At 30.2% G+C, this 17,654-nt stretch overlaps 2 protein-coding genes and 1 long non-coding RNA gene across 9 annotated transcripts; 1 reads left to right on the top strand and 2 right to left on the bottom strand.

Annotated features, from left to right (window-relative positions):
* Positions 1-1,214: 1,214 nt before the first annotated feature.
* Positions 1,215-4,433, bottom strand: LOC119690071 (ubiquitin-conjugating enzyme E2-24 kDa-like). The gene is made up of 2 exons (XM_038105060.1): positions 4,401-4,433; positions 1,215-1,960 (listed from the first exon to the last, which is right to left on the bottom strand). The coding sequence occupies exon 2, from the start codon at positions 1,894-1,896 to the stop codon at positions 1,321-1,323; it is 576 nt and encodes a 191-aa protein (XP_037960988.1). The 5' UTR covers positions 1,897-1,960; positions 4,401-4,433; the 3' UTR covers positions 1,215-1,320.
* A 3,742-nt stretch (positions 4,434-8,175) lies between these two features.
* LOC119689374 lies at positions 8,176-12,480 on the bottom strand. Of its 3 annotated transcripts, none has more exons than XR_005253416.1 (6): positions 12,405-12,480; positions 9,149-9,253; positions 8,866-9,041; positions 8,675-8,813; positions 8,340-8,611; positions 8,176-8,270 (listed from the first exon to the last, which is right to left on the bottom strand). It is a non-coding gene; the product is annotated as an uncharacterized LOC119689374 (long non-coding RNA). The 3 variants fall into 3 exon arrangements; XR_005253417.1 differs by lacking the exon at positions 12,405-12,480 and adding an exon at positions 11,276-11,410 and having other exon boundaries at positions 8,866-9,083; XR_005253415.1 differs by lacking the exon at positions 12,405-12,480 and adding an exon at positions 11,276-11,410.
* A 2,203-nt stretch (positions 12,481-14,683) lies between these two features.
* Positions 14,684-16,918, top strand: LOC119690115. 5 transcript variants are annotated; one of them, XR_005253551.1, is made up of 5 exons: positions 14,684-14,801; positions 15,959-16,155; positions 16,241-16,438; positions 16,599-16,661; positions 16,790-16,918. XR_005253551.1 is itself a non-coding variant. In XM_038105106.1 (4 exons), exons 2-3 carry the CDS (start codon positions 15,997-15,999, stop codon positions 16,436-16,438), a joined length of 357 nt encoding a protein of 118 aa, XP_037961034.1. In that variant the 5' UTR covers positions 14,684-14,801; positions 15,959-15,996; the 3' UTR covers positions 16,790-16,918. The 5 variants fall into 5 exon arrangements, 2 of the variants coding, with proteins under 2 accessions (XP_037961034.1, XP_037961035.1); XR_005253549.1 differs by having other exon boundaries at positions 16,532-16,661; XR_005253550.1 differs by having other exon boundaries at positions 16,241-16,442; positions 16,532-16,661.
* Positions 16,919-17,654: the final 736 nt, after the last annotated feature.

Raw genomic sequence — 17,654 nt, 5'->3', positions numbered from 1 at the left:
TTTTCAAGCCATTCCTGGCATTGAAGAGTATTTTTTTTCATTAAAAAACAATGATAAATCAGCACACGGAATTGCTTTGAACTGTAACTTGTAAACAAATGGTCGTATTAACATATGATTTTGACAGTAAGCCTAAAAAGGTTGCCACTTTCGAAAAAAAATATTTATTTACTATTAGTGCCATTTATGTGTCAGTCACACACATTGTTGAACGAAGTGTTAAATATAATATTTCATCATTTTACTTTGCTATAAGACTGCATCACCTAAACAATAAGGCCCAAATTATGGTAAAGAGATTAACTGAAAACTTTTAAGCACAATGATTTTAATAATAACCCTATAACAGAAATATTGATCAAGTAATAGTGTCTTCATCTATTCTTTTCAGGTTTTTGTAGTGTTTTAAGCATTTTTGTAAATTTCCTCATTAACATTTATGAAATTAGTAGAGACTCAATACAAATATAAACATCTTACGATTCTAGTTAGTTAGTTGTGGTGGAGGGAGGACGAATCCTACCCAATTAGCTAAAAGAAAAAGGAAAGCCGTTTTGAATCCACGAAAAAACCTTGTAATAGTGAGTAGTAGATAGAGGGTCAAACTAGAACCAGCCAGAGGCATTAACAAAGGTAAGAATCTGGCTAATGCTAATGCTGGAGATATCGCTAAGTGAGTTGAAGAAGGGGCCCCCAGAAGCTTAAACCTAATTCTGGCTAGACCTGGACAAAAACACATCAGGTGTTCTGGTGTCATTTCTTCAAGAGCTAGTAGACACGCACTGCAAGAGGTACCACAGGGAAGGCCGAGTCTAGCTCCTTGTCGTCCTATGGACCAGTGTCCCGTAAACACAAATATTAGCCTAGACACCTCAGATTTGTTTTTACAAATTAAGTCAGAGGTTCTATATTTGGAATTGATGGGCCAAGTAGCCCTTGATCTTACGATTCTATTTTGATTAAAAATTTTTATATGTAACCAACAGAACTCTGTATAGTTTAATGACGAACTAATATTTTTTATGAATTCTTCTAAATAAAACAAGCAAATAAAACGAAGCAAATTTTTTTGTTTAATAATATTGCAAATAATGCTCATAAAAAAATAGAATACAAAATTTTAAATATGATTCAAAACACAATTGAAGGCATAATTTAAAATCAACCATAAACTTTAAAATAAAAAATTATATAAAAAGAAATGTTGTTTATAAACAATTGTAGCCCAAAATTTTAAAATAACGAAAATATATAAATTATTTTGAACCTCTTGATCAGCGTTGCATCATATATACCACACTCTTTAATCGCTTAATCACACTAGAACTTGCATATGCAACGATCATAAAGTTTGCCGCCCAAGTCACTGCGACACAGCACAGATAATTGCAGCGCTTTGCTCTTTTCTCCGGCATATAACTTAGTCCACTTCCGTGCATATTTATCATGAACGTCCCGACTGTACAAATACAGATCTGCAATTATGGGGTTGACTGCGGTAGCTGGATTACAATCGTGCATCATATCGTATATAGCCAAGAGTATCTGAGAAAGAGTGCATAATGGCTGCCAATCTTTATGAAGCTTGTCAAGACATATGTAACCAGTACTGCTTACATTACAATGATAAATAGCCGTCTCGAAGTGAATCAGCGGTGCTTTAGACGGATATTGCGGAGGCAGATTAATGCTGAGTTTAAATATACCACCTTCATAAACAGTACGCTTTTCTCCATTCATAACGGCTTCTAATGTAGTAAGGTTGTCATCGAGCACATTTACAGTGATGTTTTGAAGTGGTGAAAGTTTAAGTTCCTCCAAGTCCTTTTTAATACGATTCAAAAATTTTGCATTTATTGCCTGAGGCTGACCAGGTGATACACTACTTCGAAGCATTATTAGACAATATGCAACTTGTATCTTTAATGTGTTGAAGTATGAAACCAAAAGCTGGTGTTTACTATAGAAAAGAAATAATTTAATTAAAAAAAATTATTTGAAATATGTACTTTAAATTTAAGTTTTTATGTAAACTAAGTTAAAATTCAAACTATTATTATTATATTACATATAAGAATTATTAATTTATGACAAATGCACTTATGACACGTGCTTGATCTACTCGGATCGGGATGCCATAAATGTAAGCAACACTTAACAGGGAAATATAGACCTTATGGTAGAATACTTCCAAAAATGGAAGATTAAAATTAATAATGACAAAATCAAGGCTATATTTATAACTCGAAAAAGAAGACAGCATCCTCCAAGAGTGAGTGTTTGCGATACGGAGATACAGTGGGAGGATTACATAAAATATCTGGGGGTCACTTTTGACAAACGGTGCAATTGACTTAAACATTTGAAATACAAACGGAATAGCTGCTCTAAGATTCTACATTTATTAAAGCCGCTATTTAATAATTATCACTTCAACTTTAAAAACGGAAAGTTACTTTATACGCAAGTAATTAGACCTGCACTACTGTACGGATGTGTTACATATTGCAAAGCCTCAAATACTACCTTAAAGCAATTACAGATAGCTCAAAACCTGGCTTTAAGAAAACTGTTTAAGATTCCATGGTATATTAGATCAACAGATATACATAGAGATCTTAGGATTGATTCAGTGAAAAAATATATCAGAGACAGAGCTTTAAAATTATTCACTAAAGTTGATACGCTAATTAACCCCGCCCTAACAATCCTCAAGTCCACTTCTGGACTCTCAGGAAGATATGCTGATTTAAGATCCGTCATCAACTGAAAGACAAATAAATGATATGATTTTTTTTTTTTAGCTTAGTTAAAGTCTAGTGTGGGGTAGAGATAAGCCCTCCCAGCCATTATAGAGTAAAAGTGCGTAATAGCACTAACTCAAGAAGAAGAAGAATCAAGAATCAAGAAGAAAATTAAAAAAAAAATTAAGCAAACTATTTGAAATTAGAGCTACTTGTGAATAACTATGATGAATTCGATTCACATCGATATAGCCATCGTGTCAACGTAAATGCTAAGTACTATAGGAGCAAGTTAAGTAAATTCAAAACCACAAAAGTTAGCAATAGTCATTAAATTATGTAAATATATGTTTTAAGTAGGTTAGGTGAGGTTATACCGACGATCCCTAGGTGATCCACTTAGGCCTATTGGTCTTCTATATTACAGCATATAAAGAAAATTTATGGTTTAAAACCACCTAAAACCTTCGGCGAAGCTCAAAATGCTGTTTACTGACAGGTCTTGTAATTGATCAAGATCCTCAAGAAACGATGCTCCTGAAGTGCTGAGTCGCCGCCGTGCATGAGCTGAGCAAAGACAGAGCAGCGTCTTCTCCACAGCTGCGACAGATGCAATTGACAGGGACATTCAATCTTCTAGCATGGTTTCTTAGTTTGCAGTGACCTGTAAACAAACCTACCACAAGACTGATATCTCTACGGGGCATCTCAATAAAAATAATGGATTTTCATTTAGTGAAAAGTAACCAGATGGCATACAATTGCCTGCATATCGTTAAGTCTTTCCATCTTTAAAAATTTCAGCACAGAAAGAACTCAGTAACAATGTTTTAGATAAGTATCCCAAATTAAAATACTTTCAAGATAAATATCGAAAGGAAGTTCTCCAGAATTTCCAGCATATAGCATTATAAAACAAAGCACACAAAAATTTGTCCATTTATTGAACTTTATGTCAAAGAATGCCACTGATATTTAGTTTCTATAATCGTATTACTTCAAGTTATATTCATATTAGTTTAAAGAAGTATAATTTTTATTTTATATAGGTATTTGAATGTAGTATCCAATATGTAAATATTCTTTTAGGAACAAAAGTAAATGAACAAAGAATATAAAAAATGAGCTCTAGAATCAAAGACAAAGATAGGTCCTTTGTGTTGTACATACTAATGAGAAATTCTGATTCTCGTCTGAAATAACATTTTCTATCTGAAAATAATATCCTTATCTTTGACTTCTTATGCTACATCCTGGGACCTTGATAACTTACAAGCTCTACAAAACTATTATTGATGCAAAATTGTTTGACTGATGAGCCGCTTAAAATCAGTTGAATAAATTTTTACCACCATAAACCACAGAAGTTATATACCAATGGAAATACGAGGCACCCCGAAAAACTCAAAATGTCTAAAACTAATAAATAAAAATTATTCAAAAACATTCCTAAAACCGCACATACTTTCTAATTTCACAAATACATGTTCCAATAAGAAGTCCCATTTGAAAAAATTGTGTTGGTTTGAAAACAACGATAATCCAAATTATAATAACCAAATAATTCCAAACAATATGATAAGTAGTATCATAAAATATTGAATAAAAATTAATTAATCTGTAAAAATACTACTACATAATTTCGACAAAACTCACTTGATCTCCTGATTCAGAAAAATATACAATCGGCTTTCCGAAACAAATTTTTTTTTAAATTGACAATTACACAACTCTATTTTTTGAGTTTCATTTTAAGGTACATACATATGTTATAAAAAAAACTGCCTACTATCTTCTGTGAAGATTTACTATAGAGTATTAATTTTTAACTAGCCTGTAATCATTTTGAATTTATTAACTTACTTGAGTGCCTATTGTGTTTTGTCTATTGTCGATAGACAATAAAAAACTTTCTATCGTTGATAGACAAAACCAAATTTTGGTATTGTGAACTGCAAACCGATAAAAAATTTTTTACTATAAATAAATAAATTTGTCTATTGCGTTTGAGCAGTAGAAGTTTATCGATCAAATAAGAAAATGCTGTTAAAACGCTTTATACAGTTAATTTACTATATAAATTTAATATAATTTTTATTTATTCAATAATTAGTAATATTTTTAACAAATATTTAATATTGCAACGATTTTGGCTAAACGTTTAATTGAAAAAATTGTGCTGCTGAGTTGTCATAATTATTGCTGATACAAATAGTGCTAACATATAGCAGATCATTCAAACTAGTGCACTTATTTATCAAGTTTCATTATACGAAATTTAGCTACCAATCGACTCAGTAGACAAATGTCTATTGTCTACAAATAGATATTTCGAAAAAGTCACTTTAGAAAGTTAAAGTAAGTTCCTCTGAATTGTAAGACACATATGTGTATTAAAAATATTTATAATATTTATATCTTATAACATTCTCAAATCATTCCTTGCCTTAATAAACAGGGTTTCTCAATATTTCAATTATCAGTTTTATTGAAAAGATATGTTGTCGGTGACAGTGTAAATGTAATAGTATAAAAGCTTTGTATTAAATAAGAAACGACAAGGGCGCACTGCTTCATTTTGGAATATTTTGGCACGAATTAAAAAATATTGGTCTTAATGTTTGCTCCGTAAAACATATGGGAAAAAAATATACAGGAAATACTCAAAAAAGAAGCCGTAGAAGGTTCACTTTTGGGACTTAAACAGTAACCACCAGTTGTTTTCCAATAAACTAAGCCAAAAACATTAGGAGTTATTGGATAAAATATGTATGGAGTGTTGCCTTCCACTTGATTGGGCCGACCTGTATACCCACACAGTTACGCGGAAGAGTTTTTGATGAAATAAGAAATAACTTATGAGCTATATAAGACATTAAGCTTTTAGTTTTTCCTAATTTTGTAAGAAAAATGTATGGTATTATGTTTACACTATAAACATACTATATGTATGTGGTGTGTACTGCTGATAAGAACTTAATCAGCTTACTATATCTGTTAAACTTTGTGAATATTAAGTCGCCCAATATTAAACTAAGCGCACAATATAAATTTATGCAAATCAACATCGCCTAAACATTCCCGATTACATCTATTATGTATGAATAGAAGTATATATAGGAGAAGATGTATGTATAATATTACGTGGGTCCTTATGCACATTCGTTTAACTAATTGCCTAAAGTTAAGTGCAAATATTGTTACACCATCTAAACCAGTTGAAGGTGCAGTCGACTAAAATAACTTTATATCTCGTGTGCTTTATCATTGTGCTTTATCAATATATGCAGCCACTACACACAAGATATAGACAAACTTAGATACATAAATTTACACATCTTTTTACGCCAGCTTCCTTATAAATAAATATGTGTGAATATACACACTTTTGCGCTAAGAGAAACCAATGCCAAACCTTAAATTGTATGTAGTTATGAAGAAATCATTAGTAAATATGCTTAGACTATTAAAGGATAATGAGTGAAATATTGTTTCACTGTGTGCAGTATATCTTCTTAGTTTTCAGCAATTATATCTTGAATAATTCGCAAACAACAAAAAGGTTGTAACTCATTGCATATAAAGAAAATTTTTTGCCTAAGTATATTTCTAAATATTTTTAGTTTCAAGATTATTCCAAATTGGGGTTACTGCCAAAGTTTTGTTAGCAACAACTTTAAATGACATTGCATACAGTTTAACCTCTGGAGCAATTGCTTCAGGTTTAAACTGCGCCAGTATGCAGTAAAAAACTTTTCCATTGGCCTGCAGTAAATTATTGCAATGAACTTTTTAGTATTTCCGAATTCGGGGCTTAACCCAACTTACTTGGGAAAACGCACACGTGTTGCTCACGGTCACTGGCATTTAATTAAAATGTTGCCTCTGGCTTATATCTAAAATGATATTACGTGCTTTACTATCTAGTTAGTATGTGAAAATCTTTAAATTGTTTTTTCTTCTATTATTCATATGAATAATAATAAATAATTTATTATATCCCAAATTTAAATAATTCCAATAGTACAAGGTTAGAGAATTGAAGTGTTACCTATTCAAGCGACCATATCCTTTTTTGTGTGAAACTATTTTTAATGATTCATATCACATAAAATTTTGGAAATAATCATATTTTTAATATCCATTCAGTCTAGTTCGATGTGGCTACCTTTTGTCTTGACTGTGACCTTTAAATGGTTGAAAAATGAATTGCATCTTTCTCGAATGTGATCTTTCGGTATTTTAGCCCATATTTTTTAGTTCTCACCTTGCTCTTTAAAAAGGTATAGAACGTATAGTCCATCGGATTTGCATCTGGTGAACTCGAAAGCCATTGTGTAGACGAAATAAAATGTGAAATGTTTTTTGATTTTTTAACCATTCTTGGTTCACACGAGCTTTATGAGACCGAGATCGGTGCTGAGTCTTGTTGGAACGTCCAACAACTCTTAAGCAATGTCCCGATAATAAATCACATTGACTTTGACAACAGGCTCGACGAAAACGATTGAAGAGCGTCTATCGGCGGTCACAGGTGCCCATACCATTATTTGATATGAAAAATTACTTCGGGTGACCATTCATAGTCTCAAATGGCAGTAAAGGGCAATGCATTCAGTTAAGTAAACAATACCGTTTTGAGAGTTTATAAACTGTTCAATGGAGAAATTTTTTTCATTAGAGAATACAATGTTTGGAAATTCGCCACGTTCAAGCAAGCTTAACAACTTCTTTGCTCTTTTTGTTACTTTGATATAAGATCTTGTGCCAAATTAGTGAACTTGTAAGGCACTTATTTCTTATCTTGAGCTCATTTTGGAATATGTGTCGGATCCTTCACTGCGGTATATACCGTTATTTTGTCATTTACCACTACGACATGGATTTAGTTTAAGTCAAGCCATTCGCTTCACTTTTCGAACCATTTACGAATATTACTTAAACATGACTATATAAAAACATGTCTATAATTCCAATTTTTAAGATCCCACGAGTTCATAATTCCTTTAAAAAAACTTTAAAACTTATTCCCGACAAACGGGTTTTCTATTTTACAAAAAGAGCTCATAAAAAAAAATTTCAATCTAATCGGTGATGATAAGGCCGAAAGGGTGTCCGCTTTGTAAAAAAATGACCCATAAGTATATTATATAGGCTATAAAATAGGTATATTATTACTTGGAAATTTTTCGTGCTTATTTCCTAAGAGGTGAGATTTCAGTAGACACACAACAAGTTATGTATCCATACCTGTTGACTTTGACTCACGGGTCATTATTAACCATCTCGCGGACCACCCATGATGTGACCTTGTTTAGTTAAAATTATTTAACGTTATAATTTAGTATTTAAATAAAATTAAGAAAAAAATCAGTTATTATTACTGGCAGAATCATCACATCATCTTTTTTTTTGTCATAGATAATGACTTAAGATTTATTTACAATATTTGCCACGTTTAGATTACGTGTCACATCACTTATTTAAATTTCTTAATTCCTTGGCTTTTCGTCATAGTTTCAAAATCTAAAAAAGAAAACAAATTTAAAAACAAATACATTTCAGTTTTTAGTGATTATTATAATTATAATTTACCCAGCTTATTTAACAAAAATTTATTTTAACATTAATGTCAATCAATTACATCAATTTCTGTTTCCCTATATCTCTTTAACTTATTGGTCTAGAACTTTCTTTGGTGTATCATTTGCATGAAGGCTAATTAAAAGATTGGTTTATTATTCATATGGAAAATATTCATTGAGAACAACTGCACTGAATATTCACACAATATATACATTCAACCATTGCGCGTTTTTCCGAGGTCAGTACTAGTTCCACTTTCTATCTGGTCGAATTATGTAAATCTTCATAAGATAGTTTAATCAGTTTTTCATCAATTTTTATGAATTTATAAAGAAATTACTTACTACGGTCAATATATTTAGACTTCATTATTTCCGAGTTATTTTTTTTACTTTTTTTCCGACACCTCTTTAAACCACGTTTTCTAGTCTTTGTGATGTTATTTTTCATTGAGTGATCACTAGCAGCTGCTTGTGTTTTAACCTAAAAAGATATTTTTTTATATGAATTAACAATCTAGATAGTTTGTTTATACTTTGTCATCACTGGTCCAGGATTTTATACTTGTGATGAATATGTATATAGCTATACCAATGATTACTGATGGAAAAATGTAATAGAATAATGGCGTTGACGGTTCGCTTTCAATTTTTTTTAACACAAATTTTGCTAAGGCGTTAACAAAGTATCCGCCCATTCTGCTTTAATAAACTGAAAAGGGAGGACGATTTAACAATTGAGTTTAATTTATATCTGCAATAAAATTCTCTACTTATTTAATTAGGAAGTATAAAAAGTTTTATGGTTTTAATACTTACAGTTGAGAGACTATAGATTTGAACTTGACCTACAGTATTTTGTTTTCCAGAGATCGTAATCTTTTAAAACTTAATACAGGTTTTCACACCAAAATTCAGCAAGCACTGTAACAATTTAGAATTATAATTATAAGACAGGAAATTGGGATTTATATTTAAAAAATAATACTTTTATTATATATTTTTGGTGATATACGGTGTGGCATTTGATTTAGAGATGTGATATGCCCATCTTTTTATGAAAATTTCAGAGACGTAATACTATCTGTTATATTTGATCAATAAAGTTAATAATTTCATTTTTTGTAAGCATGAAATTGAAGATAACAGTTACTGTCAACATTTTCCAACTCCTTATGAATAGTTAACTCGTAAGGACTCACTACTGTAAGTTGTTTCGTCAATAACATTTAAAAAATATTGTTTTTCACATCTATTGGTGATATTGAAACAAAATATTCAAATACAAATTCAAACGAAATCTTCCGATTCCTTTTTCTTTGTACTCAACACACCAGCTTCTGAAGCTTTGTCACTGTCACGGCCTCATGACCGTATCATGGTTATAAAGCCATGCCCCTCTGTATACTTTTTCTTTGTGCTCAAATCTCCAGTTTCTGGAGCTTTATCACTGTCATGGTTTCATAACCATATTATGGTTACAAAGTTATGCCCTCTGTAAGTTGTTCAATGACAACATCTAAACAACAGTGGTGGCTAGCCACTGGAAATTAGCATCGTAGATATACTTAGCCCTACCACTCTTTAAAATATAATGGTTTATGCTATTCCCATACAATAACGTGACGCAATTAATGTAAATATAACTAAATAAATGACAAAAATAAAATTACTAAAATAACTTATATAAATAAGTCAACAAATAAATGAATAAATATATAAATAACTATAAAAATAAATATCTAAATGAATAAATAAATAAAGTATCCATCGTACGCGTTTATTTGTGTCAGGGGAAAACATGTTATGTGAAACTAAAGAAAATATCAACATATATTTGAAAACGGTATTATGTTTGCAGTCCACGTACACTTTCGCATAGGCACTACCGTTGGCTCATCAAAATATAGGGTCAAAAAACTGAACAAACATAGCCTCGTCAGTAGGTCAACTACTACAGGTAAATGTAGTAAAAGTATAAAGGTATAGGGTAGAGGTGCTAATGATTATATAGTAATAGTAAAATAATACTAGTAATAGTAATATTAATAATAGTACAATAATAATGATAATAATAGTTATAGTAATAATATAAATAAAAAGAAGACATAAGGCTGGCACTTATTATCAGTGGTGCCACTCTTACATACTATAATTCTTTGCCATTGCTAGTTAGGCCACTTTTCACAACTAGTGACCTAACAGGCTACAAACACACATGATTCATGCACAATGCAGCCGTTTACTTCCAGAACCACGAAATTGTTAATTTCAAATTAGACGAATTGCTAACTAATCTAACTATAACATATATATAAAGATTACTGAAGAGAGAATACTTCCAATTTATTGAAGTTTAAGATTTATAATCACATTTATGGAAAGTTTCTTAAGTTAATGCAAACAAATTAAAGCTGTTGACTAGCCTAATAATATCTCATTTTAGAAATGAAACAGAAATGTAGTGAATCGATTCGAACTACCAGTATTTGAAATACAGTCTCTTTAAATATTGTAACTCACATACTTAATATTATTCCATTAATTATCTTTCAATTTGATAACTAATTTCTTTATGTCTCTGTTCATATTCCAATCTGGAAATGCGGAATGGAGACTTAGTAAGCATAACTTATTTGAAGGTCACAATCAATAATGTTTACAATAATACACATCGAGAGCTAAAAACTCCCTAAGTACTATATGTCATTAAAGATAATCTATACCACACCACAAGGTTACTGCCATATAGAAACCCTGAAATTTGTCACGTGAAATTAGGCGTTCACAATCACCGCATGTAGAAAAGCTATATAAAACCAGATACGATATTAAATGTTATTTTATTTAATTATAATTAGATAATGGGACTAATTATAATACACATGAAAAATAATTTTCACGAACTAAATTACACAAATACAATTTATTTATTAAATCACTCACCGGTTTTTGGTTCTATACCTAAATCCTTTCAATAAATATATTTTTCTGACTATTGCAATTTAGTAACAGAATCCGAAATAAATCTACTTGATGAAAAGAAATATATTTGAAATATTTAGTTCGTTAAAGAAATTTAGTGATAGAATTCGATACAAATCTATTTGATAAAATAAATTTTATATCTATCAAAATTCATTTTCAATGCTAACTTTGAGATTCGAAAATCAAACGAATATGTCTTTTATTAAAAAAAAAATTTTTCAATCATTTCTCAGATACAAAACGTCAAAGACAAAGATTTTTGGAAGACAAGTGAAGAATGTGAAATGCTGGTATGGTAATAGTCGAATAAATGGAAAATATTTTAAAATTGCATTTCAAAAATGAAAAATGAATTTCAATACTTACTATAGATTAATTTATAGAATATCAAAACCACCAAGTACATGGTCATCAGTAAAAAACGACTACATAACAACCTCAGTTTAAATACTTTGGTTGCTGGCTAAATTAAGAGTGGACATCAGACCAAGAAATATAGATCGCTAGAAACCCTTTCCGCAAAATTCAAAAAAGTGGTATGCAACAGCAACATCAACATCAATTTACGCTACGTTAAATGCTATGTCTGGTACATTCTACTCTATGGCTAGGACTCCTAAACTTTAAAAATCCTAACAATGAACAGAAACAAAGATTTTAAAATGTGGTGCTACAGATAAACTCTGAAGATTCCTTGGACTGACAAAGTATCCAATGAAGAAGTTCTAACAAGATTAAGAAAAGATGGAGAACTCCTATCAAAATAAGAAAAACAAGGTATTTTGGCCATATCATCCGAGTCCAAATTGGTCATATAATATAAATTGCTGCAATTGATTGTGGAAGCCAGAATCGAAGGCAAATGGGGCATGAGAAAAAATCAAATGTATTGACTGAGGAACATCCGACACTGAACTGGGTTAAGAACGATTAGAGATTTAGTACATACTGCTAAAGGCAGGGAAAACTTCAAAAACATTATTTCTAACATATTGTGATTTATGTGATTGTATAACATTCAATTTTCGAATAAACAATTAAAGAGAAAGAATTTATCGATTGATTACCAATAAATACATCAACTCACCATAATACGAATCCTTAAATTCTGATTTATTCGGCTAAAATCAACTATTTCTAGAATTTGATAGTAATTCTAAATCTTTTATACTAAAAGATTTAATTTTCACAACAATTAAATCAAAATTTAAAATTTTTATATATTGCGCAAAAATATATCCTTGTAAAATGAAATGATATCAAATTTAATAACATATGAAAAATGTGTATATATAATCTAATTTTACGACAGATAATTTTCTTTTAAATACATCTAGGCACACTTAATCGAAGTTTGATTCCTCTTGAATAGTATTATAAGCTTTGCCAAAGGTTCTAAGAGATTCTCACTCCTGAATTTTTAATTATTCGATAACACAATGGGCCTGTAGATCTATGTGGATCCCTTGGTATAGTCGATATAACCTTACTTAATCTGATATAAATTATAAATTAGAATTGTAAAATAATTTCTATTTGGAAATTATCTCGAATAATATTTATATAACCTATATTTTTGAAAATTAGTTTATTTTCTTCAATGTAGTATTTAATAAACAATTAAGCCAATACATGATTAGTTTAATATTCAAAACTTATCTGATTCCACTGTCGCTGACAACTTTTTCTTTGCTTCCATCTCTGATTTAAAAATGGTCTCATTGAAATTGTTGTACCTAAACTATTAGAGAAATAATGGAAATATAAACGTCATATTTACAGCACTCGATAATGTTAGTGCTATAAGACAGCGCAAACATGAGTTATAACTATTAGAAACACTAATAATCATAAAAATATTATAACATCATAAATTTTGAAATGCATAAATGATCACCGTGGTTACTAAGGTCCAATCCGCAAACTATATGGTACTCCTAAAAATGTACTTAAAAATGTTGCTATCAAAGTATCTTATCGTTGCTTTACTTATCTAATAAGCAATCGTATGAATACGTAACTTCTTGGCGTGGCGTTACTGCAGAAAACTGATTAGAGTAGCAGATCATTTGTAACACATTAATCCTCATTTTACAATTACCCCCCGTAGGGAACTCATAATTTAGTTTGAATCAAACGGGTTAGTAAAAGAGTACTGCAAACAGCTAAGAAAAATATGTATCCATATGATGTCGCCGTTACTTAGTATAAAGCGATGTCTATCAGAAATGTTGTCATTTGCTAACAAACAAGCACAACTCATTTTTTAAAACTTCCGGTCAAAGCACATATTCAAAGACACTTTCAAATCTTATTTAATTTTAATATTTTTATCTATCATTTATACGTTCAGAAAAATAATTTGGTGGATTTAAACAGATTTTAATTAAATCTCAGGTTAGAATATTCCTTCTTGAGGCATCAGCTATTTTTTTGTATCGTACTATAAATCATTATAATAGAATAGGCGAACGAAAAAAACAGCTACATCACCGTAAATGGTTTGAAAAGTGAAGCGAATGGCTTCACTTATAATAAATCCACATCGCAGTGGTAATGAAATGGCAAAATAACGGTATATATCCCAGCGAAGGATCCGACACATATTCCAAAATGAACTCAAGGTAACAAGCTAGTGCCTTACAAGTTTCAAAAGACACAAGATCTTACGTCTTTTACGCTAGCATGAAAGTGGCGAAATTCCAAACATTGTGTTCCCTGATGAAAAAAATTTCTCCATTGAACAGTTCATAAACTCGAACTGTTTATTATTAACTAACTGATTTATTATCGGAAAAATATTTTGGAAGTTGTTTTAGAGCCGTGCCTATGGCAAACATTTAGGTCGTAGACCATGGACATCCAACAAGACTTGGTATCTATGAGACGGTGCTCATATGAACCAAGAAAGGTTAGAGAATTTTATTCTATACTTCGTTCGTCAGATGCAAATCCGATGGACTATACGATCTAGGCCACTTTGAAAAGCAAGGTGAGGATTAAAAAATATGTCAGTATGGATACGCTGAAAACAGTCATTGTTCAGGAATGAGCCAAAATACCGGAAGATCATATTCGTGCAGCATCCATTTCATTTTTCACCCGTTTTAAAGCCATACTCAAGGTGAAGGCAAAACGTAGCCACATCGAGCTAAAGTGAATAGATTCTTAAATTTTGATTATATCCATAAATTTTTGTAATTTGGAGCATTATTGTGGTTGAAATTAATTATTTCAATTATTTCAAAATTATTTATTGTTGAATTTAACATATTTTAACAGATATGCATCGATTTATTTGAAATGAAGTTATTTTTTATAATAAATTATAAAATATTAATTATGGATTTAGTTTTAAGAATTAAATCTGGGCAATATGTTGGTCTTTATTTTATTTTTTTATTAACACAAAAACAAAAGAAATCATTAGGAAAAACAGATTGAAATTTTTCAGTGCTTAGTAACTATCTTTATGCTAAATTTGGTAAGTCTACTTTACTCTATTGTAATATATATTTTTTTAAATATACTCATCATGAGAATGTAACAGGGCACGATCATGATGGTAAACTATCGAGACTCAGCGCGTATTTAATGGAACCTCTGTCACTTCCAATTTTAATCTAAATAGAGATTAACATATTATTTAGCAACTAGGTGAAGGTTTACATAATCTAAATAAAGAAATTCCACAACTTTTACTAAAATATACTACAACTGGGTAGAAGAACTTGATAGGTTTTAACAATACATTATATCGTATATATTGAAACTTGTGGTAGTGTGCGCTAAGTTTCGAAAAAATTAAACTAAAAGACGTGTTGTGACAGTGTTCCGGCTTACACAAATTCAGCCTTATGATCTGCATCATCTCTAACAAAGAAATCTACCACATATTACAATCATCAATGCGGCCGGCTGATTATTAAATACCCGACCTACTTTCATTCTTCTTCTTCTAGGTGCCTTGTACGCTTCAACGTTAGCTAAGATAATTGCGACTTTGACTTTAACTACAGATTTTCAAAAAAGTGATCTTAGTCTTTTATTGAACCATTGACGTAAATTCTTCTGCCATCATATCTTTCGTGTGGTTTTTCGGATGCCACAGTACTTCTGTGTCTTTGTTTATACGCCAAAGTACTTTCATTAAATATAAGAAATAGGGTACGTTTCTAATTCATTCACATTTAAACTTCTTGCAATTCACCTACATTCCTATATACTTCAGAAATGTGTGTTTTTTAACAAAACAATTTACATAAAAATTTGCACAAAGAACTGAGTTGTTTAAAAGATTACATCAATTCGGGAATTTTACAATAGAAAGGTTTATGACCTTAACCTTAAATTTGGACGTCAAGAAAGACTGCACTCAGATTTTTATCACAATAACACAACGTTTAATGAATGTGGTATGATTTACTGCCAAAAAAAAGACAAATGGTATTAGATCAAAATGCAGAATATATAAATACTTATACACAATAAAAAATCAGCTGTCATTATTACCAAAAACAAAATTAACATCTGAAAACCTGATACTATAGAGATTTTATACATTCGCCAATATTACTTAATCTATTAAAGACAATAAACCTCCTTGAGCATTTAACTTTAGTCATTACTTTTTTTTATTAGTTCTTTTATTAACGTCAGCACAATTAAAAACAAAAAACATGGCTCCAACTATTGACGTGAAGGAAATGGATCCACTTGAAGATGCGAATGAAAATCCTATTGATAAAATTCAATCTGTTATAATCTCTCTGAGTGCACTTTGGTTGGTTGCAATATTATGTTTCATTCTGTTAAAGAAATGGACTGCATGGAAAGAGGTAATTTTAAAAACACTTTTTATGAAATAATATAGCAAATAGTTACTGATGTCGTCATAAAGATGTCTTTTTTAAATGCTTTCAGGTAGACCAAATAAATGATCTTCGATCAATTGAAGGTCAAACAACTGTTATTAACGAAGAAGATTTTAATCTCACAAGTATTCAAACGCCTAATATGTCTCCTCCCAATACGAGAATCAGGACTTTTCGAGAGTGGGAGATAGACAAATACAATCAAATGCTTCAAATTAATAATGAAAATAGACTCCATCAATCGTAGGTTAGTAAGTACAAAATTTGTTTATATTTTAAATAAATAAATAATCTGAAACTATCATTACATATTGAACAAATTCCCACCTTCTTAAATAAGAAATTGTTAAAATAAAATCATATATATTATGGAGACAATGAGTTTCGCTTTTATTCTCAATGTCTAGATCAGAAAAATTTAAAACAACTAAAGTGTTTTTTGGTTTTTTGGACTGTTAAAACATACTGGAGTAAGTATTTTCAATTTAAGAAGTTATTATAGTACTTAACATCTTCAAAATAAACTTCATTATTTTTATTCTATATTAAAAACTTATTGTTCTAAATAATCCATAATAATTTTTGATTTAATCCACAGAAACCAGAAGTTCAGTCGTTCAAGATTTTCATATAAAGAGAAAAGGTCAAATTTAAGGTGAAGAAAAAACAATTACCGATAAATTTAGTAAACAACTAATGTAAAATGTAAAATCATATAAAATAAAGACACACCAATAAAAAAAAATTTATATAAATTAAATCATAGTTTTGATACATAAAAAGCATATTTATGGCGCGTGCGAGTTCGGCTAAATTGGACTAAATTCAATTAAATCGCCTAAAGGATTTTTGGCTTCGCTCTTACTTCACCAAACTTTGCGAATTGAATCGAATGTTGCGCAAAGGATAAATAATGCTAAATTTGAGGACCAAGATGATGAGCAGCGTAAATTATCTGGTAAGGAAAAAGCAAAATTAATAAAAAAAATTCTGTTACACTAAAACCAAAACAACCCAACCAGAATATGAACCAATCATTACTAAGAAAAAGCAATAAGTATCACTATTCAATAGATTTTTCAAATTGTACTCTAAAAATACTTGGACTTGTTTACTTGGACTTGTTAATATATGAATTAATTAATATTAAATTTAATGTATATGAAGAAAGTTATGTTTGAATTGAAAATAATAAATAATATTTTGGGAAGAAGGATTCGAATGGAAATGAAAAGACAACAACAAATATTTTAGTAATTTAATAAAAATTTGGCTGACTACAAAACACTGTTTCAAGTATTGACAAATCCACATCATCAAAAGCCTTAGCAAATAATCCATATTGAAGTTTTTTCTTCCATCAGTTGGCAAGTTATTTACCAGGTGGGCTACCAAGTTTATAGAAATATTTATGCTCGAATTCTGCAGATAAGTCAATCCCAGTATACCAAATTTATAGTAAA

The sequence above is a fragment of the Teleopsis dalmanni genome, chromosome X (assembly GCF_002237135.1).
Source record: "Teleopsis dalmanni isolate 2A chromosome X, ASM223713v2, whole genome shotgun sequence".
Classification (NCBI taxonomy): domain Eukaryota; kingdom Metazoa; phylum Arthropoda; class Insecta; order Diptera; family Diopsidae; genus Teleopsis; species Teleopsis dalmanni.
This window is presented reverse-complemented; position numbering and strand designations above follow the sequence as displayed.